The sequence below is a fragment of the Eleutherodactylus coqui genome, chromosome 3 (genome assembly GCF_035609145.1).
Source record: "Eleutherodactylus coqui strain aEleCoq1 chromosome 3, aEleCoq1.hap1, whole genome shotgun sequence".
Taxonomy (NCBI): domain Eukaryota; kingdom Metazoa; phylum Chordata; class Amphibia; order Anura; family Eleutherodactylidae; genus Eleutherodactylus; species Eleutherodactylus coqui.
In genome coordinates, this window is record NC_089839.1 from 15,968,729 (window position 1) to 15,991,115 (window position 22,387).

The 22,387-nt window shown below is 44.9% G+C and overlaps 1 protein-coding gene across 1 annotated transcript in view; it reads left to right on the plus strand.

Moving 5' to 3' along the window:
- The first annotated feature begins 7,243 nt into the window (after positions 1-7,243).
- Positions 7,244-22,387, plus strand: part of LOC136620418 (calpain-8-like) — a 40,721-nt gene continuing 25,577 nt past the window's right edge. Inside the window, exons 1-5 of the mRNA XM_066595178.1 lie at positions 7,244-7,504; positions 13,312-13,381; positions 15,670-15,788; positions 18,090-18,223; positions 19,423-19,588. Coding sequence (XP_066451275.1) covers positions 7,268-7,504; positions 13,312-13,381; positions 15,670-15,788; positions 18,090-18,223; positions 19,423-19,588 — 726 coding nt within the window. The 5' untranslated portion in view covers positions 7,244-7,267. The remainder of the gene's footprint in view (positions 7,505-13,311; positions 13,382-15,669; positions 15,789-18,089; positions 18,224-19,422; positions 19,589-22,387) is intronic.

Here is a 22,387-nt window from a genome sequence, read left to right on the forward strand (position 1 = left end):
TATCGACCACCCAGAGTTCTGCGCCGTCCACTGCTGCAACTCTGAATCCTCTGGCTGCTGCTCCTCCTTCCTCCCAGCCTCCTCACTCCATTACAATGACACATTCTGAGGAGCAGGCAGACTCCCAGGAACTGTTCCCGGGCCCCTGCCCAGAATGGCCAGCAATGGTTCCTCTCCCACCGGAGGAGTTTGTCGTGACCGATGCCCAACCTTTGGAAAGTTCCCGGGGTTCGGGGGATGAGGCTGGGGACTTCCGGCAACTGTCTCAAGAGCTTTCAGTGGGTGAGGAGGACGATGATGATGAGACACAGTTGTCTATCACTCAGGTAGTAGTAATTGGAGTAAGTCCGAGGGAGGAGCGCACAGAGGATTCGGAGGAAGAGCAGCAGGACGATGAGGTGACTGACCCCACCTGGTTTGCTACGCCTACTGAGGACAGGTCTTCAGAGGGGGAGGCAAGTGCAGCAGCAGGGCAGGTTGGAAGAGGCAGTGCGGTGGCCAGGGGTAGAGGCAGGGCCAGACCGAATAATCCACCAACTGTTTCCCAAAGCGCCCCCTCGCGCCATGCCACCCTGCAGAGGCCGAGGTGCTCAAAGGTCTGGCAGGTTTTCACTGAAAGTGCAGACGACCGACGAACAGTGGTGTGCAACCTTTGTCGCGCCAAGATCAGCCGGGGAGCCACCACCACCAGCCTCACCACCACCAGCATGCGCAGACATATGATGGCCAAGCACCCCACAAGGTGGGACGAAGGCCGTTCACCGCCTCCGGTTTGCACCGCTGCCTCTCCCCCTGTGCCCCAACCTGCCACTGAGATCCAACCCCCCTCTCAGGACACAGGCACTACCGTTTCCTGGCCTGCACCCACACCCTCACCTCCGCTGTCCTCGGCCCCATCCATCAATGTCTGTCAGCGCACTGTCCAGCCGTCGCTAGCGCAAGTGTTGGAGCGCAAGCGCAAGTACGCCGCCACGCACCCGCACGCTCAAGCGTTAAACGTGCACATAGCCAAATTTATCAGCCTGGAGATGCTGCCGTATAGGGTTGTGGAAACGGAGGCTTTCAAAGGTATGATGGCGGCGGCAGCCCCGCGCTACTCAGTTCCCAGTCGCCACTACTTTTCCCGATGTGCCGTCCCAGCCCTGCACGACCACGTCTCCCGCAACATTGTACGCGCCCTCACCAACGCGGTTACTGCCAAGGTCCACTTAACAACAGACACGTGGACAAGCACAGGCGGGCAGGGCCACTATATCTCCCTGACGGCACATTGGGTGAATTTAGTGGAGGCTGGGACAGAGTCAGAGCCTGGGACCGCTCACGTCCTACCCACCCCCAGAATTGCAGGCCCCAGCTCGGTGGTGGTATCTGCGGCGGTGTATGCTTCCTCCACTAAACCACCCTCCTCCTCCTCCTACGCAACCTCTGTCTCGCAATCAAGATGTGTCAGCAGCAGCACGTCGCCAGCAGTCGGTGTCGCGCGGCGTGGCAGCACAGCGGTGGGCAAGCGTCAGTAGGCCGTGCTGAAACTACTCAGCTTAGGAGAGAAGAGGCACATGGCCCACGAACTGCTGCAGGGTCTGACAGAGCAGACCGACCGCTGGCTTGCGCCGCTGAGCCTCCAACCGGGCATGGTCGTGTGTGACAACGGCCGTAACCTGGTGGCGGCTCTGCAGCTCGGCAGCCTCACGCACGTGCCATGCCTGGCCCACGTCTTTAATTTGGTGGTTCAGCGCTTTCTGAAAAGCTACCCACGCTTGTCAGACCTGCTCGGAAAGGTGCGCCGGCTCTGCGCACCCTACAACATCGGTTTCATCTGCCAGTGCACCGACTGCTGTGTGACGTGCCCACACGGTGGAACTCTACGCTCCACATGTTGGCCAGGCTCTATGAGCAGCGTAGAGCTATAGTGGAATACCAACTCCAACATGGGCAGCGCAGTGGGAGTCAGCCTCCTCAATTCTTTACAGAAGAGTGGGCTTGGTGGGCAGACATCTGCCAGGTCCTTGGAAACTTTGAGGAGTCTACCCAGATGGTGAGCGGCGATGCTGCAATCATTAGCGTCACCATTCCTCTGCTATGCCTCTTGAGAAGTTCCCTGCAAAGCATAAAGGCAGACACTTTGCGCTCGGAAACAGAGGCGGGGGAAGACAGTATGCCGCTGGATAGTCAGAGCACCCTCCTGTCTATATCTCAGCGCGTTGAGGAGGAGGAGCATGAGGAGGATGAGGAGGAGGGGGAAGAGACAGCTTGGCCCAATGCTGAGGGTACCCATGCTGCTTGCCTGTCATCCTTTCAGCGTGTATGGCCTGAGGAGGAGGGGGAGGATCCTGAAAGTGATCTTCCTAGTGCGGACAGCCATGTGTTGCGTACAGGTACCCTGGCACACATGGCTGACTTCATGTTAGGATGCCTTTCTCGTGACCCTTGCGTTACACGCATTCTGGCCACTACGGATTACTGGGTGTACACACTGCTCGACCCACGGTATAAGGAGAACCTTTCCACTCTCATAACCGAAGAGGAAAGGGGTTCGAGAGTGATGCTATACCACAGGACCCTGGCGGACAAGCTGATGGTAAAATTCCCATCCGACAGCGCTAGTGGCTGAAGGCGCAGTTCCGAGGGCCAGGTAGCAGGGGAGACGCAGAGATCAGGCAGCATGTACAGCACAGGCAGGGGAACACTCTCTAAGGCCTTTGACAGCTTTCTGGCTCCCCAGCAAGACTGTGTCACCGCTCCCCAGTCAAGGCTGAGTCGGTGGGAGCACTGTAAAAGGATGGTGAGGGAGTACGTAGCCGATTGCACGACCATCCTCTGTGACGCTTCTGCCCCCTACAACTACTGGGTGTCGAAGCTGGACACGTGGCCTGAACTCGCGCTGTATGCCCTGGGGGTGCTTGCTTGTCCTGCGGCTAGCGTCTTGTCAGAGAGGGTGTTTAGTGCGGCTGGGGGAATCATCACGGATAAGTGTACCCGCCTGTCAACCGACAGTGCCGACAGGCTTACACTCATCAAGATGAACAAAGCCTGGATTTCCCCAGACTTCTCTTCTCCACCAGCGGACAGCAGCGATACCTAAACAATACGTAGGCTGCACCCGCGGATGGAAGCATTGTTCTCTATCACCATCAAAAACGTGGACCTTTTAGCTTCATCAATCTGTGTATAATATTCATCCTCCTCCTCCTGCTCCTCCTCCTGAAACCTGACGTAATCACGCCGAACGGGCAATTTTTCTTAGGCCCACAAGGCTCAGTCATATAATTTTTGTAAATAATTTTTATACGTTTCAATGCTCATTAAAGCGTTGAAATTTTCACCTGAACCAATTTTTATTTTAACTGGGCTGCCTCCAGGCCTAGTTACAAATTAAGCCACATTAACCAAAGCGATTAATGGGTTTCACCTGCCCTCTTGGTTGGGCATGGGCAATTTTTCTGACGTACATTAGTACTGTTGGTACACCAATTTTTTGGGGCCCTCGCCTACAGTGTAATCCAATTAATTTTTTGCCCACGTGCATTAAAGCTGACGTTACATCAGCTGTGCTGGGCACTGCAATGGGATATATTTATGTACCGCCGGTGGGTTCCAGGGAGCCACCCATGCTGTGGGTCCACAGGGAGTTGTAACTGCATGTGTCTACTTCTAAAGAACCCCAGTCTGACTGGGGCATGCAGTGTGGGCCGAAGCCCACCTGCATTAAACATGACATTTCCTCAGCTGTGATGGGCAATGCAATGGGATATATTTATGTACCGCCGGTGGCTTCCTGGCACCCACCCATGCTGTGGGTGCACAGGGAGTTGTACCTGCCTGTGTCTATGAATTAAAAACCCCGGTCAGGTTGGGGCATGCAGTGTTGGCCGAAGCCCACCTGCATTTAATCTGACGTTAGCTCTGCTGTCCAGGGCACTGCAATGGGATACATTTATGTACAGCCGGTGGGTTCCAGGGAGCCGCCCATGCTGTGGGTGCACTGCGGAGTTGTACCTGCCTGTGACTATTTATAAAAAAACCGTGGTCTGACTGGGGCATGCAGACACCTTGACAGAATGAATAGTGTGTGGCACATAGGTTCCCCATTTCTATGCCCACGTGTGCAGCTCCTGATGGCGGTGGCACAGGATTATATTTCTCATTGCTTCTGTACAGCATTGTGGGCTATCGCCCCACCCCTTTTAAAGAGGGTCGCTGCCTAGCCATGCCAACCCTCTGCAGTGTGTGCCTGCGGTTCCTCCTCATGCAGACACACTTATAAATAGACATAAGGGTGGTGTGGCATGAGTGCAGCTGAAGGCTGCGCAGGGACACTTTGGTGTGCGCTGTGGACACTGCGTCGTGCAGGGGGGGGGGGGGTTGGGCAGCATGTAACCCAGGAGAAGTGGCAGCGGAGTGTCATGCAGGCAGTGATTGTGCTTTGTTGGAGGTAGTGTGGTGCTTAGCTAAGGTATGCATTGCTAATGAGGGCTTTTCAGAAGTAAAAGTTGTTGGGAGGGGGGGGGCCCACTCTTGCCGCTATTGTGGCTTAATAGTGGGACCTGGGAACTTGAGATGCAGCCCAACATGTAGCCCCTCGCCTGCCCTATCCGTTGCTGTGTCGTTCCCATCACTTTCTTGAATTGCCTAGATTTTCACAAATGAAAACCTTAGCGAGCATCGGCGATATACAAAAATGCTCGGGTCGCCCATTGACTTCAATGGGGTACGTTACTCGAAACGAACCCTCGAGCATCGCGATAATTTCATCCCGAGTAACGAGCACCCGAGCATTTTGGTGCTCGCTCATCTCTAATTATAGTCCTAATCTATAAACAATTTTCTATACTCAGTTAATGACTGATAACCTTTCTCCAGGGAATCATCCCAGGAGATACTTGAGCCCCTGAGGAGCCCACGCAGTGGGTGAAACGCGTAGGGAAATTACAAGGTCTATTTTGTACATAAAAACATCTGGGCAATTACAAGGTCTATTCTGTACATAAAACCATCTCGTGTCTATTATACATTGGACTATATGAGTTGCATGTAGATTCCGGCTGATTACGACATCATGTTCAGGTTCGGAAAAAATGCATAGGTTTTTTGGAACATTAAAACCAAGAAACCCCCCCCAAAAAAGAGCTATCTTTTGGACGTAAAAGACCTAATAAAGAAAACGTCCAAGATCGATACTGATCTTGAAGTGTTACTGTATGATACAATTTCACATTCCCTACCGGATAGTGGATTTTTTTTTTGTTGTTTGTGTGTCCATAAGGTTTTTAAGCAATATTTATTAAAAGTTAATTTTTATGAATTTATATTTTTGGGTCCTAAAAGTGAGCTTTCTAAAATCCAACCTTGAGGTCTGAGTTTTATGCAAAATTCTAGGATAGCATGAACCCTGCATCCTAAGGTACCGGTCACCCTTACTTCCTCAACCATTTCCTCCCTGTTGGTAAGAATTAGGTCCAAGATGGCAGATCTCCTTGTTTTCTCTTCTACCATTTGGAAGATAAAGTTTTCAGTAAAAGTAATCTCCCATGATCACCATGTCATATTTTTTTGAGAGCTTGGCCATCTGATGTAGAAAGAATTCATCAATATCTTCTGCTTGTCCAGGCGGCCTATAGTAGATGTAACAGAGGTGCTAGAGATTTCCGTACCATATCTCAATATTCTAAACTGTTACGCTTAGTTGAATGTACCACTGATTCCATTAAGTGACTGTATTACTGAAACAGCCGCCAAAGCTTATTTTTGCCTTGAATCGTTACTGCGGCTTGGTAATGCGGTACCAGTCAAACAATGGATCAGGATTTGTGTGGAGCTGTCATCTATTGTGTGAACTCAACTGTCTGCGAGAACAACAGGTCTGTAAAGGAATCATTACCTGCTTGGTGGCGAAGAAACCTTATCAGGTTTCACGTTGGTGCCGGGCTGATGGTGCACAGGACTCTCAGATCTCGGTGCAAATACTCTCCCTGTCAGGACTGCGCTCAGCGGGAGATGTTTCTTTGGGGCGCCATTACACTGTTGTGGGGCAAGACAAAAAAAACAAGTAAAAGAACTAAAGAATGGTGGAAAAGAAGATTTGTGTTTTGGAATGGCCCAGTAAAAGTCCTTACCTTAACCATGTGGAGATGTTGTGACATGACCTGAAGAGGGCTATGCACAAGGCATCCCAGAAATATGAATGAGCTGAAACACATTTGCAGGAAGAAATGGTCCAAAATTCCTCAACATTGTACAAATCTTATTTGCAGCTACACGAAATGTTTGGTAGAGGTATATGATGCTGTTGTATGATGTTACATTTGTTGAGACACCCGGGTACATAGGAAATGAATTTATTAGTGTCGACACTCACTTAGAGGGACACTATGATCACAAATCTCTGAGTGCCTATTACATGACATACATGACATACGTGTTTATTTATTGAGTAGGCAGGCTTATTAAAAGTTACCACTTATTGGTTCATGTTCACACAAAGACCAGGAAGTATGTTTTTACTTTCACTTAGAAAGTTTTGCACAGAAAGTGATAGGGAGACACAGACAGAAGGGGTCAATGGGGAATCATAGCTGCAATCTTCTTGGTATGGTTACACAGTGTTCATCAGATACAAGTTGTGACAGTATCACACAGGAAAAGACTAGATACATAGCTCAGCAGACTGTATGTACAGTCAACTATGTTTTATACAAAGTACAGTAGCTACATTTCATTTGGTAGATACATATGTAATAAAACAATACAATATATAATATGCTTCAGACTTCGGCTGATAACAGAGAAACAATAGCTTGTAAATCTCCGTACCACACTGCTAGAGGGGGGATCTACAGGTTAATAACATTCAAGGGTTTACTTACATTTTTTCTCTGCACTGTGGATGATTACAATAAAAGACATGAATGGTATAACTGTCCGTGTGTCATTAGTTACATTGTGTTCGTCAATAACTGTGACTTAGACAAAAATGAGACCAAATTTTGTTAGTAATAAATGCAGAAATCCAGGAAATTCCAAAGAGTTGACTTACATTTTCTTGTAGCTACATTAGTGTAAGTTCTCAAGGATGTACTTGCTTTGTAATATGGAAATATGCATTATTCTATGTCTACATTACTGTGAGAAATCAGTCATGCTTCACCTCACTATTGTCATTCATGTCTTCGGGGTTTATTACGATTAGATACATAAATACGATTTGTATATAAATACCTCCCTACCGATTCTCTGTAATCAGCCACCACAATACAGAGAGCTCTACATCATGTCCGGAGTTGCCTCCAAGATTGCCCAAGAAAGGGCTAAGGCCGCAGGTGTTGGCTCCCTCAAGAACCCAGTGAAATTTGCAGGCCAGGATTTTGAGAAACTGAAGGCAAAATGCTCTAAATCTGGCAAGTTATTTGAAGATCCAAAATTTCCCGCCAATTCATCCTCCCTGGGCATAAAGAAACTTGGTCCAGATGCCAAAACTACACAGGGGATTGAGTGGAAAAGACCCTCGGTAAGAATATTCTCAAGACTAATACATATGCATACTGTCTGTTTAGAAGGGGAAGCAAGAATATCATCCTATAACTGTCTTTAGCGCTTAGTTTCAAACAGCAGATTCTCTGCTTCTTTCTAGGGTTGGTCAAGTTGAACATGCTGCTCTATTGACTCCACATTGTAAGGCAGGACTAGCTGAAAGTAATGTATATATTATGTAATGTATATACTTTGCTAAGAAGTGATTCAGTATAACTTGACTTGGCTTAGGAGTCTAGCGGACGGTTTTAGTCAGCGGGACCACCCACTGGACTCATTGTAAGGATCGGTGACTGACATCAATAACTCACAGGTTGTATTCCATCTTTCCTCAAAAATGTATATAGCCACATGCTGAGCTCCTCCTGCTCTATACTATGCTGCTCACAAACTGGACAGTACATTCAATATGGCGCAGCCACGTTTAAGGAACAGTCTGAGCAAACTGATAAACTGAGTAACCAATAAAAAAATTGTTCCTCTTTTATTCCGTCTGCTACTATGAGGATGTTTTTAACCCTTTAAGGACGCAACGATTTTTGGTGGATTTTCATCTCTATTTTTCAAAAGCCATAACTTAACTTTTTTTGTTAGCGAACTGTAGTTTTTAATGGTGCCATATTTGGGTACATAGACTATATTGTAAAACTTTTATTATTATTTTTTATGATAACAGGGAGAGAAAACGCATCAATTCTGCCACAGATTTTTGGTGTTTTTTTACAGCGTTAATCAAGCAGCATAAATGACACAATACATTTTTTTCTGTGGGTCGGTACGATTACAACGATACCAAAATTCTTATATTTTTTAGGTTTTTCCATTTTGCTGCAATAAAAACCCATTTTTTGGAAATCTTTTTTTTTTTTTTAAATCGCTGCATTCAAAGTTCTGTAACTTTTTTATTTTTCTATGGACGAAGCTCTGTAAGGGCTTAATTTTTGTGAGATTAGCTGTAGTTTTTATTGGTACTATTTTGGGGTACATACGACTTTTTTGATCAATTTTATTGCGTTTATTTTGGAGGCAAAATGCTAAAAATTAGTGTGGCAAAATGCAAAAAATTAGCATGTGCAACGTTTTGGTCATGTCGTTATAGACATGACAAATATGTAGGATTTTAAATTTTTAAAAAACTTTTTTATGCTTGTATGAAAAAAGCACAAAAAAAGGTTTTCTAACGTTTTTTTAACCTTTTTTTTCTACATTATTTTTATCTTTTTTTAACCATTTGTGCCCCTCTGGGGGACTTACATCATAGCACCGATGATCGCTCTGATAAGACATTGCAGGACTTCTCTCCTGCAATGCCCTATCGCTTGTTACAGCGATCATAGGCACAGGCAATACTAGACGCCGGTATCTGGTGTCCTGTTGCCATGGCAACCAGTCAGGCTGTCCGGGAATATATCACGAGAGTCCAATGATGTTACAGAGGGAGCGCGCTCCCTCTGTAAACCCTTCCCATGCCATGATCTATATAGCTCGCGGCATGGAAGGGGTTAATAGTGGGGGTTGCTGCTCCGATGCAACCTCGCTGTTGCAGCAGGAGGCCGGCTATCAGTGACAGATTGCTCCCACTGCCAGATAGCGTGGGATCTCTTCTGTTCTCATATTATCCCCAGGACGTAAGTGCACACCCTGTTGCAGAAAGTACCCCGCTGCCAGGACATAAACCTATGCCTTGGAGTGGGAAGGAATTAAGGATGCTGTAGTGGGGGTTTTGTTTTTGACTTCATGTGAGTGCTGAAAGAAATATTGTGTTTTGGCAATGCGCCAATCCAATGGTACAACCCTGGTCTTGATAGCATCCACAAATATTAGATATAGCGGCCTAGCTATCACATCACTTAGTTCCTTTAGTACCCTTGGGTGTATTCCATCTGGGCCTGGCGATTTATCGATTTTAATCTTCTTTAACCGGTTCCGCACCGCCTCCTTTTGCTGTTAATATAATTGAAAAATAGTTTCGGGTTCTTTTTGCTCTCTTTGGCAATTAGTCTTTCTGCCTCCTCCTTAGCAATTTTGATCTTATCTTTGCATATTTAGTTTTTTTCCCCGTACGATTTTACACTTCTTCACTGCGTTCTTGCTCTAGTAGTTTGAATGCTTTCTTTTTTTTCATTTATTGCCCCCCTTACAGTTTTGTCGAGCCACATTGGTTTCCTTTTACTTGCAGTTTTTATTTTTAAAGGGAATAAACTGCTCACATCAGGTGATTAGGATTCTTTTGAACTTTTCCTATTTGTCCTCTGTACTGTTTGTTTTTGAAGATGTTGTCCCAATTAATGTTACCAATAGTAGTTTTGAGCTTATCAAATTTTGCGTTACTAAAGTTTAGTTTATTTGTCGCGCCCTGATGAGGCTTCTTATTTAATGACAGCTGGAAGTTGATTATATTATGGTCACTGTTCCCCAAGAGCCCCTCAACCTGCACCCCGATTATTCGGTCCGGTATGTTAGTACTAAGTACAGAATGGCCCTCCCTCTCGTAAGTTCCTGCACAAGTTGGGCAAGGTAGTTATCTTTAATTGTTCTCAAGAACTTATCACCCTTGTGAGATTTGCAGATTTCATTTTCCCATATTATATCTGGATAATTAAAGTCCCCCATGATAATTACTTTGTTGCGGTTTGACACTTCTATCTGCCTTAGTAGTAAGGTTTCAGTTTCTTCTGTTGCTTTTGGTGATCTATAGAAAACCCTATCAGGATTTTGTTATTTTTTTCTCCCTGTATTTCTACCCACAGAGATTCCACCTGTTCATCTCCTACTCATATATCTTCCCGTAGCCTTGGCAATAAGTATGATTTAACGTAGAGACATATCCCTCCCCCTTTCTGGTTTCCACGGTCTCTTCTGAAGAGATTGTAACCCTGTAAATTCACTGCCCAATCGCACTTATCATCAAGCCATGTTTCTGTTATTCCGACTATATCATAGTTTTCATCGTCCATTCTCGCTTCGAGCTCACCCACTTTACCGATCAGACTTCTTGCATTCGTGGTTATACAATTTATACAGTTTTTTTTGTTCTTTAAATTCATTTTGTTGCTAATGGTACTATTGGCTGATCTGTCAGTTCTAACTGTACTAACCCCACCCCCTGCTCAACCCCCCCCCTTCCCATTGCTTAGACCCAGGTCGCTAGCTACACTGACTACCCCCATATTTCTCTTATTGCCCTTCCCCCCTGTCCCTAGTTTAAACACTCCTCTAGCCTTCTAGCCATAGCTAAGCAAAAACTTAAGATGTTTATATATCGGGGACAGTACACCTATAACAACTCTTATAATACAGCAGGCTTAGACACAGCAGCTCAGCTCTAAATAATGTAATTACCAAATAATAGCTACCAGTTCTACACAGTGATAGTGAATACAGTGCAGTTACCTCCAGTGATAACAGGTGATGACTTCTGTGATTGGTGGCATTCATTTTCGGTTTTCTTCTCTGTCTACGTCCAGACTGCCATGAAGTCTTCTTTCAGCCATGACTCATCTTTGCACACTTTCTTCATCTTGTTGTTTTCCCCAGTGAACCTCTCAATAGCCCCACCCATAGTACTAGTGCCCTTTTTGTTGTTCCACAAAGTAAAAGTACCCCACTGTACCCTCATGAAGTTATAGCATCCTTCTGTGGTCTCACAAAGGTAATAGTACCCTCTCTGTGGCCCCACAAAGTATCAGTGTCCCTCTGTGCCTCTCAAAAAATGACCCCAAAAATAATTGTACCCCATTGTGCTCCCACAAAGTAAGTGTCCCCACAAAATAATAGTGCCCCTCTGTGTTCATACAAAGTAATAGTGCCTCCTGCAGTTCATATACCTCCAAGGCCTCCAACGTCTCCAGTGCTCATATCGTACTCAGAACAGGAGACGTTGAAGACCTCAGGCTATGCTCTGCATGGCAGCATTGTGTGCTATAAAGATTGCTTTGATGGTGGAAGGAGTTTTGAGGTAAATAGAGGACTGGCAAGAAGGTGGTTGGTTTTTTGAGTTGCGGGGGGCAGGGCAAACAGCTGCTTGATCTGCTGCCATTGGCAGTACATCACTGCCTAGTACATGATATGGGGCTGCTAGGAATCAACTCAGGAATTTACTTGTTGATGCTTTCACAGTGCATCAGTTTTGCTTTGAATGTTCCTTTAATGAAACTCGTTTTTTCTATAGACATAACTCAGGCTCCAGTAGAACTAGTTTTTTAGCTGTTGCATGTTCATGTAAGCAGGTACAGGGCCGTATTTTCCACAAATCGCTGGAGATCCAGTGCTTAGGGCGTCCAGCCAGAAATGGCGGCCTTTGAACAATCAAAATTTTTTAAAATGAATTTCTTCAAAGTTATCTCTGCATTGGGACCCTGCCCCCGCTGCATGTTCAGACGCTGGATGGTGGTGGATTATACCATTAGCAGGTGGTGGAGGATTAGAGACGCCCAGGGTTCCATGTCCACCTGAATTGCCCAATAGCTTCAGAAGGACTGCAGTGCAGTCAGCACCTCTCCTCTAAATCTAACTAGGGAAAGAAGCACAAGTCCCGGTAGCAGAGGCCCTCTTCTTCAATGAACTGCCTCTCCTTAACCCCTTAGTGACGGCCACATCTGGATTCTACGTCCTGCCCTGCTGGGCTTAATTCCTAGAGGACATAGAAACATGCCTCCTCTAGGAATGAAAGCCCTGCAGGCTCAGGACGTGATAGCTCCATGCTGCCGGTTACCGGAGGTAGCCGACATCATGGAGCTGTCATCCAGGGCCGCGGGACCCCACCCCCGTTCACGCGATCGCAGGGGAATACTCCGGTGTTATCTGATGCATTGGAATCCAATGCCTCAGATGGTAGCATATATCGTCCGGCAGTGAACATATGTTCGTATAAATAAAGCCTTAATCATGCAGCATGAATGACATGACACATTTTTCTCTGCAGGCTGATACAATTAAGATACTAAAATTAATTTTTAAAGTTTTTCCACTTTTGCAGAATAAAAACCATTAGAGATGAGCGAGCATACTCGATAAGGCAAACTATATACATACATATACATACATATATACACACACATACATACATATTTAGTCCATGATTACTTTATAACTTTATTACATTATTCTATCGTTAATATGAGACATCAACCCTGCCTCTTAGTTATATCTTGATATTCTTGGTATAGCTTCTTGAGCCAACATGTGGAACCCTTCTTGATATCCTTATCTTATCTTGACATATGCCTCTCGGTACATACACCAGTTACACAGACAAATTCATTTAAGTTGTTTTTCTGATATATTTGATGGCGTCTGTTATTGCGCAGTTTAAATTCATACAATATATTTATAGAAATCATCCATAATCTAACTTCAGTATTGCAGTATATAGCAATTTTTGAAGTTGCCTTTCCAACCCTGACTCAGGCAGAACTTGAAAGGCATCTATCTGTGGTAGCCCTGGGAGAGGAGTGCTGATAGGGTGCAGGAAGGGGTACTCCCCCTCTTACTGACTGTTTAGACGCACAGTTAGCTTTGACAACAGCATCTAAACAGTTAACCGCTACTATCAGAGCTAACTCTGATCATGGCAGTTACCAGCAGCTGTCAGAAATGGCTGATAACCGCAGGGTATACAGCAAACTTGTCTCCTGACCCCCCCATACACAGTTGAGGACTGCAAGACATTTATAGTCCTTTAGCAGTCCCGAAGTAGTTAAAGGAATTCGCAATCGTTAGAAAGTATTTTTAGACAATATTATGGGTGACTTGGTTTATATTGACAAAAAAATTATTTTGCAGGAAATACAAGAAAACCCTATATTTATTGCAGATGGAGCCAACCGTGAAGATGTCGAGCAGGGAAGCATAGGTGGGTGGAGCTAACTTTCATGAAATATGAAAAGTTAAGATGTATTAGAGGTATAAAGTCATACCAATGGTAACACTATATACTATAACCACAATTGAGGCTCTGTATGCAGCTCTCTATCACTTCCTGGAAGAAAGGCTATACTCAACCAATATGCAGGAGTGTTGCTGGGGTCTTAAAAGATCAGGAGCATAAGCCCCAAGGCTTATGTTGTGCCTTCCCCCCCAAAGCAAATATTACCATCATACAGTAATTAAATATTATCTACATACTGTTACTGAACAAAATGCGCTATACAATGTTGTTTATAAAACAAATACTATACAGAGGATTATTACCACCATGCAGTAACCATATAGTGGTATATACCAGCTCTACACAGGTGCTACGCAGATTGCATAAGTGATTACAATACGGTTATATCCAGTGGGTAACTTCCATTCTGAAAGGAGTTGTTCGCTTTTCCTGGCTATTCTATCCAGCCCAGAGCACCATGATCACTTCTTCCAGCCACAACTTGTTTCTGTAGATTTGCAACACAGACATCTTTGTCTTTTCCAGCACCAAAAAAACTTTAACCAACATACACAAACTCTTCCTCCTACTTCTGCCCCTAATTAGGTGCTTATTTCCCTATCGGCTCCTATTACTGTAGCAGCTGTGTGGCACGGTGCCCCAAATTCGGTTGTTGTTAGCTGTTTAGTGGTTCACAACCCTCGGCGACCCTAAATGTAAGCTCCCTTCATGTTTTTTGGTTTTGCACTGCTTCTTTCAGTTGTGTGATATCCATGCCAGTATCAGCTTTGACAGTATCAAGCCATCGTGTTCTTTGGCGGCCAGGACAGATACTGTTCTATAGAACTCTAGAATTAATATCCTAGCTGTCATTACTTAACAATAAAAAGAGTTTCACACAGATAATACCCCTGAAAACAATAGGTATTAGTGTATCTTGACACCACCAGGAAGCTAGGGGTTTGACAGGGGTGGCATGCAGGAACGCCCCTGGCACACCCCTAGCTCCTGATGGACCTCACTGATGTCAGCCTTAGTAGCAGAGTGTTTAGAGATTGTTGCGGCCACGGGGACGCATATTAGCCTCTTACGCCGTACTTTGGCCCTTACAACCAATCAGGTTGAATCAGCGAACCCAAACAACCAATCAGGTTGAATCATGCACTGTCGTGCCCCCGCGACATCACCATCATCTGCATGTGTGTTTCAGCCGGCGCTGCGGAAACAGTGGGGAAGTGGCCGACGGCACTCTCCTGCTGGCGCTGCCTGACCAAATACACAATTTTCTGCTGGTGGCGCTCGGGAAACATAGCCTGTGGATCAGTAGCAGCTGTGGGGACACCAGGGATGATCTGCAGCTACAGCAGGGAAAGGGGGGCCCAACAGAGAACAGCAGCAGGGACGTGACCTAATGGCCAGAGAGGCTGCAAAACTTAAAGCAGGGTGGCAGCAAAAATTAATACACCATCGGGGAGCTTAACATGTAGCCGGACCGTGGAGCCAGGCAGACTTACAGCAGCAGCGGAGACGACAACTGTTGGCCGTGAGCACAGGAGAGAATAATGCTCACCTTCCAGGACCTGTAGAGCACGCATCTCTGCAGCCAATGAGGTACTGGGGGCGTCACCGGGCTGTCAGTGCTCTGTACAGCACTAATTCCTGGTGGCGTCAAGGTACGCTAATACCGTACCAAAACAATATGCCAGATAGATAGTGTCCCATATTGTGATGTTTCCTTGGATAGTGACCTCTATTGGCCGTCATACATTACTGCGTTTTGTGCATTTCTCCATGAAGTGGAAGGGGGTAGGAGTCAGGTGATGCTGGGTACAGAGCTGTACTGTCTGGCAGGGCACTAGTGTTTGAGTAAGATGCCAGCTTTACTGCCGCCGGATGTAGTTACTGCCTGGAGTGGGGGGCCTAGGGGTGGGACAAGTGGATCATGCTGCATGCTTCCCTGGATGGAGGAACAGCACCAAAATCAGGAACTGTCCCATCGAAGACGTTTGGGAGGCCTGACACGATGGTTGCCATAAAGCATACACACCCTGCCACACTGGCTATAGATATAATACTGGAAGGAAGGGAATGTCTCCAGTATTGCCACAACCAGCGAACTATTCTGAAATAAAATATATAAATATACAACATTTAAAATAAGAAAAAGTAGGACAAATTGAGCATTTCTCATGCAGATTTACAACAAATTAATGAAATCCAAATTAAAAACTTTTAAGACCTCCCCTTTAACCCGTGACTACCTTTTTCCACAGGTGACTGTTGGTTCCTCTCCTCCATCGCATCTCTCACAACGAATCAAGATTGCATGACCCATGTGATTCCACAAGACCAATCCTTTAAGAAGAACTATGCCGGAATCTTCCATTTCACAGTAATTTAATTTGTGTGACAAAACCTAAACCTCCTGTGCCCCCATGCTAGGTCTGTCCCTGGGCACCACCTGGCATGTGCCATTTATAATGCTGGTGTATTATCATGTGGAAGAGGGACCTTTGTGCGCCTTCAGCCATCAGGGCCTGGATGAGATCTGCTGGCTGCACCTACTACAGCTACGCCCCTGCCTAGAATCCAGTTGATTACTCATGGGCAACCACTCCACTTTTTCTCTTTAGTAGTTTTTTTGGGTGGTTGCAGCTCTCCATGGCTGAGCTAAAGAAGCACTCTGTGGCCGGGTGCACACCTATCATGTGTGTGAGTTGTGCCCGAGAGATATATTGGGACAGAATGATGTAGTATAGTTTGGTCTCTGTGAGTGCTGCTAGCTGAAGCCTGAACTGTGGTTTAGAATGTCCTATTTCTCATCCGTGATACAGACAGAAATAGGACATGTGATGAGTTTTTTCACCACCGGTCCATATGAAAAAAACTTTAATTTGCATAGCTCCATGGGCTATAAAGGGGCCGTGTGCTGATCGTGAATTAACAGCGCAAGCACCCAAATAGGCCCCAGCACACTATCATATCATTGACATCTGTTGTGGTGAATCCAGTTCTGTAGCTCATCCCCTCCAAGCAGGGGCGTAGCTAAAAGCCCATAGGCCAATTGCAAAGGTTCAGCTTGGGCCCCCTTGTGACTTTGACTCATGTAGACATGGCTAAGGCCCACAGTACATAAAAAACATGCACATAAAACATCTTACAAATATGCAGGCACAATTTTACACATAACATACATACATATGCAGACACACTTTTACACATACAGGTACATACATACCTGATATGTGCCGTCAGTTGAGCAGCGGCAAGTAAGCAGCACAACACTGTTCATCGTGGGATTGGTGCTGGCTCTGCTTTTCCATATGGACCACCTCTACCAGAAGGGAACAGGAGGTGACCTGTCCTGATCCCACCTCCCACTTCTGCCCCCCTCCCCTCCTCCTCCAACAACTGGTCTCACAGGCAGCTTTGCTCCCTACTGAATGGCACTTTGTGTTGGATGCTGCGCCATCAATGCTCAGGACACAGAGTTTGTTGAGAGACCAGTGGAAGATTTCGGCTTCCCTAGTAAAATTAACATGCACGTCACTCAGTGTGGTGAAGGGGGTCTGTGGCCCCCTTGGAGTAGGGGCCTGGTTGCAGTTATGACCCTTGTGGAGGCTATGCATTCCGGTTTTCTGACCCCTTGACCAGCACCCTGACTATACTGTGTCCTACAGTTAATGATCAGAGTTATGATAACTGTCATAAAGAAAAATTGTCTATCTTGCCAAAAGCAACCAATCAGAGTGCAGATTTCATTTCCAACAGCGAAATATAAAAAAGGAAAATTGAGGTCTGACTGCTTTTGGGAAAGAAATACAGGTTTTCTTCATTACAGTTCTCCAACATTTTTTCTAGTTTTCTTTTCAGCTTTTTTTTATTGCTGCTCTTCAAGGTTAGTAGAAATGTGGCGATACCAAATTTAGGGCTTATTCAGACAGGCGTGTATATTTGCCGGGTTTTTACATCTGGCCGATATACGCTGTCCCTCTCTGCAAGGGGAGGAGGCGGGCCTGGCTGGGAGGGGGCAGGATGGGCGGAAGTTAGCTCCGCCCTGGTCCTCCCATTGCAAGCAGTGGCAAGGGGCGGAGAGCTCAGTGCACTAGCTCCCGGCCATGCCCGCCTACTCCCCTTGCAATAAAGATATATAATGCTTTATTGCTTTAAAATTTGAAAAAAAAAGGTTTTTAAAAAAAATTGCTGATATCGGCATATTCCGAGGCTCATAATTGATTTTTGTACAGTAATTTGTAGTTTTTTGTGATATCAGAACTGGATTATTGACAGGGGAGGTCAATGATATTATGATGGCTCTCTCTCTCTCTCTCAAAAAGAAAAATGTCCATTTAACAAGGACAACCCCTCTACATGTGACCAATTAGAATATCATAGATGGTGTTCTTTGCAAAGGCCCTCCTCTATGAGATGGGAGAGCATCTCAGAATAGCCACCATGTAATGCTAAAATTGGTAGGCTGCCTGTGACTTCAAAAGGCAAAATCAGCTGTTTTTCATGGGTGCCAATAGATACTTTTTGTATTGGCCCCTATCTGTAAAGGCTTGTTTCTGATGAGACAACCCCTTTAACAGAGTGAAATTTGGACCAACATGTAACCCAACTGTCAGCACTAACGGAACAAAAGAACATGTTCCGTATATATATGATAACAGAGAGTTCTGGCTTCTTGCAGTTTTGGCAGTTCGGAGAATGGGTGGATGTGGTTGTAGATGACAAGCTGCCTACAAAGAATTCTCGGCTGAAGTTTCTAAAGTCCGGTACTGTTAATGAGTTCTGGACCCCCCTCCTGGAAAAAGCCTATGCTAAGTAAGTGCCATAAAAATGAATGTCATATTTAAAAAGAAAAAAAAAACAGCAGAGAGAAAATGTGCAGATACACTCCTTGTCGAAAAAAAAAGTCAAGCACCTAGAGGGAGTTGTTGGATGGAATTAAACTTTCTATGCGTGATTGTAACATTGATATAAGTACTGTGATTACAATATTAAGTGCAAAAGGATTGCAGAAAATTGACACCTTGAAGGGAGGCTCTAGTACCCTGTTGGGTCACCTCTACCTTGGATACAAGATGTGATTCAGAATCTGTGAAGTAAAAGTGGTCATTTTCTAACGAAATAGCTAAAACGTTAGAGTGGATGCTTAAAGGGGTTGTGCAGTTGTAAATTATTAATAGCCTATACTAAGGCTAGGCCAGCAATAGCAAATCAGTGAGGCTTTGCAGCCTGCGATACCCTCTGATCAGTTGCTCCCCAGGCTGGTGCACTGAACAGATTTCAGTGGGAAGCAGACAGCTCCATTCCCACTGTAGTGGCCAGGCTTGGTATTACATACAAAGTTACTATTCACTTCAATAAGCTTTTCCTGTAATATCAAGGATGGCTACTGCATTGGGAATGGAGAAATCAGTGCACCGGCATGGCGAACAACAGGAGGGTCCTGGGCAGCATGTAACCACCGATATACTATTATTGGCCTGTCTTAAACATAGGCTATCAATAGCTTACAACTGGACAACCTCTTTAAGTGATGGAAAATTATAGCAGAAGGTCTTCTACTCCCAAGGTCGGACTGACCCACCACAGTACCAAAGGACCCTCAGGTGGCCAAGGCTCTAGTTATATAATGAGCACCTAAGGTCTAGCAGAAGACAACCCCATTTGTAGGTAACTTTGGATTCAATTACTTACCCCAAGGGTCTATTTCTTATGGGCTAAGTCACAAATAATTTACTGCATTAGATCTGATTGATAACATATATGTATACAATGATAAAAAAAGATTATGGTGTAATTTATGGTAGACATGCACATATTCTATATTGATATTTCTTTACCTCATGTGGGGCAAATAAATTCCAGGTAGATGCTGTCTGACGATGCTCTTTTTCAGTAACTACTTCTTGTTTTGATTTGGAAAAAACACATAAAAATGTCACTGTATGAACTTGACCATGTGAGCCAATTACTCATTGAATATGGAGAACACAGTAATAATTTATTCTCCACAGGGTCTATGGATCATATGAAGCCCTTATTGGTGGTCGACCTGTGGAATCACTGGAGGATTTCACTGCTGGGGTTGGTTTTATATACAAAACAGCATCCGCGCCGGCAGATTTGTTCCAGAAAATCCAAACAGCATTGGCAGAAAAATGCTTGATTGCCTGTTCCTCAGTAAGTTATAGAAAACCACAATTTGTATCAGTGATCAAGAAAATGAATGTGTTAATCCTAGTGTAGGACCTCCGGCGGTGGATCGTGGCATAGGGATTAAATAACTGCCTATGAGAGAAAATCCTTTCCATAATGCACTGTATCAGTTTTACACCTTCCTGTCTCAGTAAATATAAGCACCCCCATAAAAACATATTATCTTAGAACTCTGCATTGTGTTGTTCCTCTGTTATTCTTTTGGGAAACATAAAACGACATTAAGAAACCAAAGCGACTATTCTCCTTCAGTTGGGTGTGTCCCTATCTATGTTGATGCCATCCAGTCAGTGCTGGTCCATTGGCATGAAAAAAGAATCTATGTTTAATCACAATTATTATACACAATGACCAAATCTTAGGGTCCATTCATGCAGCTGTATTTCCTGTCCGTTTGCTATCTGTTTATGCAAATAAGGGAGTTGGAAAAATACCTCCACAGTGCCACCTATTTGTAGGCAGCATTCCTTCAAGTCAATGTTAGACTCTTTATACAAGCCTTGTAACAATGACTGGGAATTGAAAGCAAAGCCAGACTCCATGCACAGACAGCTGTTTCGGATGTTTGCCCCTCATCAGTGTGCAGTAGGATTTTGGCTTTGCTAGAGAGAGGACTGTGACATGGGTCAGAAACGCTATCTTTTCTCCTTAGGGAGAGCACGTAAATGGTGTATCTGTGATTTTTTTCATTTGAGGGGGTTGTGGTAGCTGGCTTCGGGTATCTCCGATGATCTGGGTCAGAAGCATGGAGGTTCTGGGGATAGCTCACATGGGGTCCGGGAGCCAACATGTACACTACCGTTCAAAAGTTTGGGGTCACCCAAACAATTTTGTGTTTTCCATGAAAAGTCACACTTATTCACCACCATGCGTTGTGAAATGAATAGAAAATAGAGTCAAGACATTGACTAGGTTAGAAATAATGATTTGTATTTGAAATAACATTGTTTTTACATCAAACTTTGCTTTCGTCAAAGAATCCTCCTTTTGCAGCAATTACAGCATTGCACACCTTTGACATTCTAGCTGTTAATTTGTTGAGGTAAGCTTGAGAAATTGCACCCCACGCTTCTAGAAGCATCTCCCACAAGTTGGATTGGTTGGATGGGCACTTCTGGCGTACCATACGGTCAAGCTGCTCCCACAACAGCTCAATGGGGTTCAGATCTGGTGACTGCGCTGGCCACTCCATTACCGATAGAATACCAGCTGCCTGCTTCTGCTGTAAATAGTTCTTGCACAATTTGGAGGTGTGTTTAGGGTCATTGTCCTGTTGTAGGATGAAATTGGTTCCAATCAAGCGCTGTCCACTGGGTATGGCATGGCGTTGCAAAATGGAGTGATAGCCTTCCTTATTCAGAATCCCTTTTACCCTGTACAAATCTCCCACCTTACCAGCACCAAAGCAACCCCAGACCATCACATTACCTCCACCATGCTTAACAGATGGCGTCAGGCATTCTTCCAGCATCTTTTCATTTGTTCTGCATCTCACAAACGTTCTTCTTTGTGATCCAAACACCTCAAACTTGGATTCATCCGTCCACAACACTTTTTTCCAGTCTTCCTCTGTCCAATGTCTGTGTTCTTTTGCCCATCTTAATCTTTTTCTTTTATTGGCCAGTCTCAGATATGGCTTTTTCTTTGCCACTCTGCCCTGAAGCCCAAAATCCTGCAGCCGCCTCTTCACTGTAGATGTTGACACTGGTGTTTTGCGGGTACTATTTAATGAAGATGCCAGTTGGGTACCTGTGAGGCGTCTGTTTCTCAAACTAGAGACTCTAATGTGCTTATCTTCTTGCTTAGTTGTGCAACGCGGCCTCCCACTTCTTTTTCTACTCTGGTTAGAGCCTGTTTGTGCTGTCCTCTGAAGGGAGTAGTACACACCGTTGTAGGAAATCTTCAATTTCTTAGCAATTTCTCGCATGGAATAGCCTTCATTTCTAAGAACAAGAATAGACTGTTGAGTTTCAGATGAAAGTTCTCTTTTTCTGGCCATTTTGAGCGTTTAATTGACCCCACAAATGTGATGCTCCAGAAACTCAATCTGCTCACAGGAAGGTCAGTTTTGTAGCTTCTGTAACGAGCTAGACTGTTTTCAGATGTGTGAACATGATTGCACAAGGGTTTTCTAATCATCAATTAGCCTTCTGAGCCAATGAGCAAACACATTGTACCATTAGAACACTGGAGTGATAGTTGCTGGAAATGGGCCTCTATACACCTTTGTAGATATTGCACAAAAAACCAGACATTTGCAGCTAGAATAGTCATTTACCACATTAGCAATGTATAGAGTGCATTTGTTTAAAGTTAGGACTAGTTTAAAGTTATCTTCATTGAAAAGTACAGTGCTTTTCCTTCAAAAATAAGGACATTTCAATGTGACCCCAAACTTTTGAACGGTAGTGTATGTGTTCAGTAAAAAACTTTATATAAAAAGAGAACAGATGAACAATTTAAGTCCTGTCCTGGGGTCACTTACGATTGTGTACTAGTCGGCTATTACAGGGGATCCGCGTTAAAAGCCCAGTACCTGTATATCTGGTTTATTCAAAACCTGTTAACCTGAGATTTCAGCCTATGTCTCCTTTCCCCATGTAATAGATTTCTTGAAAGTCCTTACCCGGGCACCAGTAGAGAAGTCTCTAGCAACTCTGTATGACATCAACACTGTCGGGCAGAAGGGAGGAGAGGAACAAGGAGGCAGAGTCTCTCCAATGCTTTCATTCAGCTCAGCCTTTATCCAAAAGAGATGGCTGT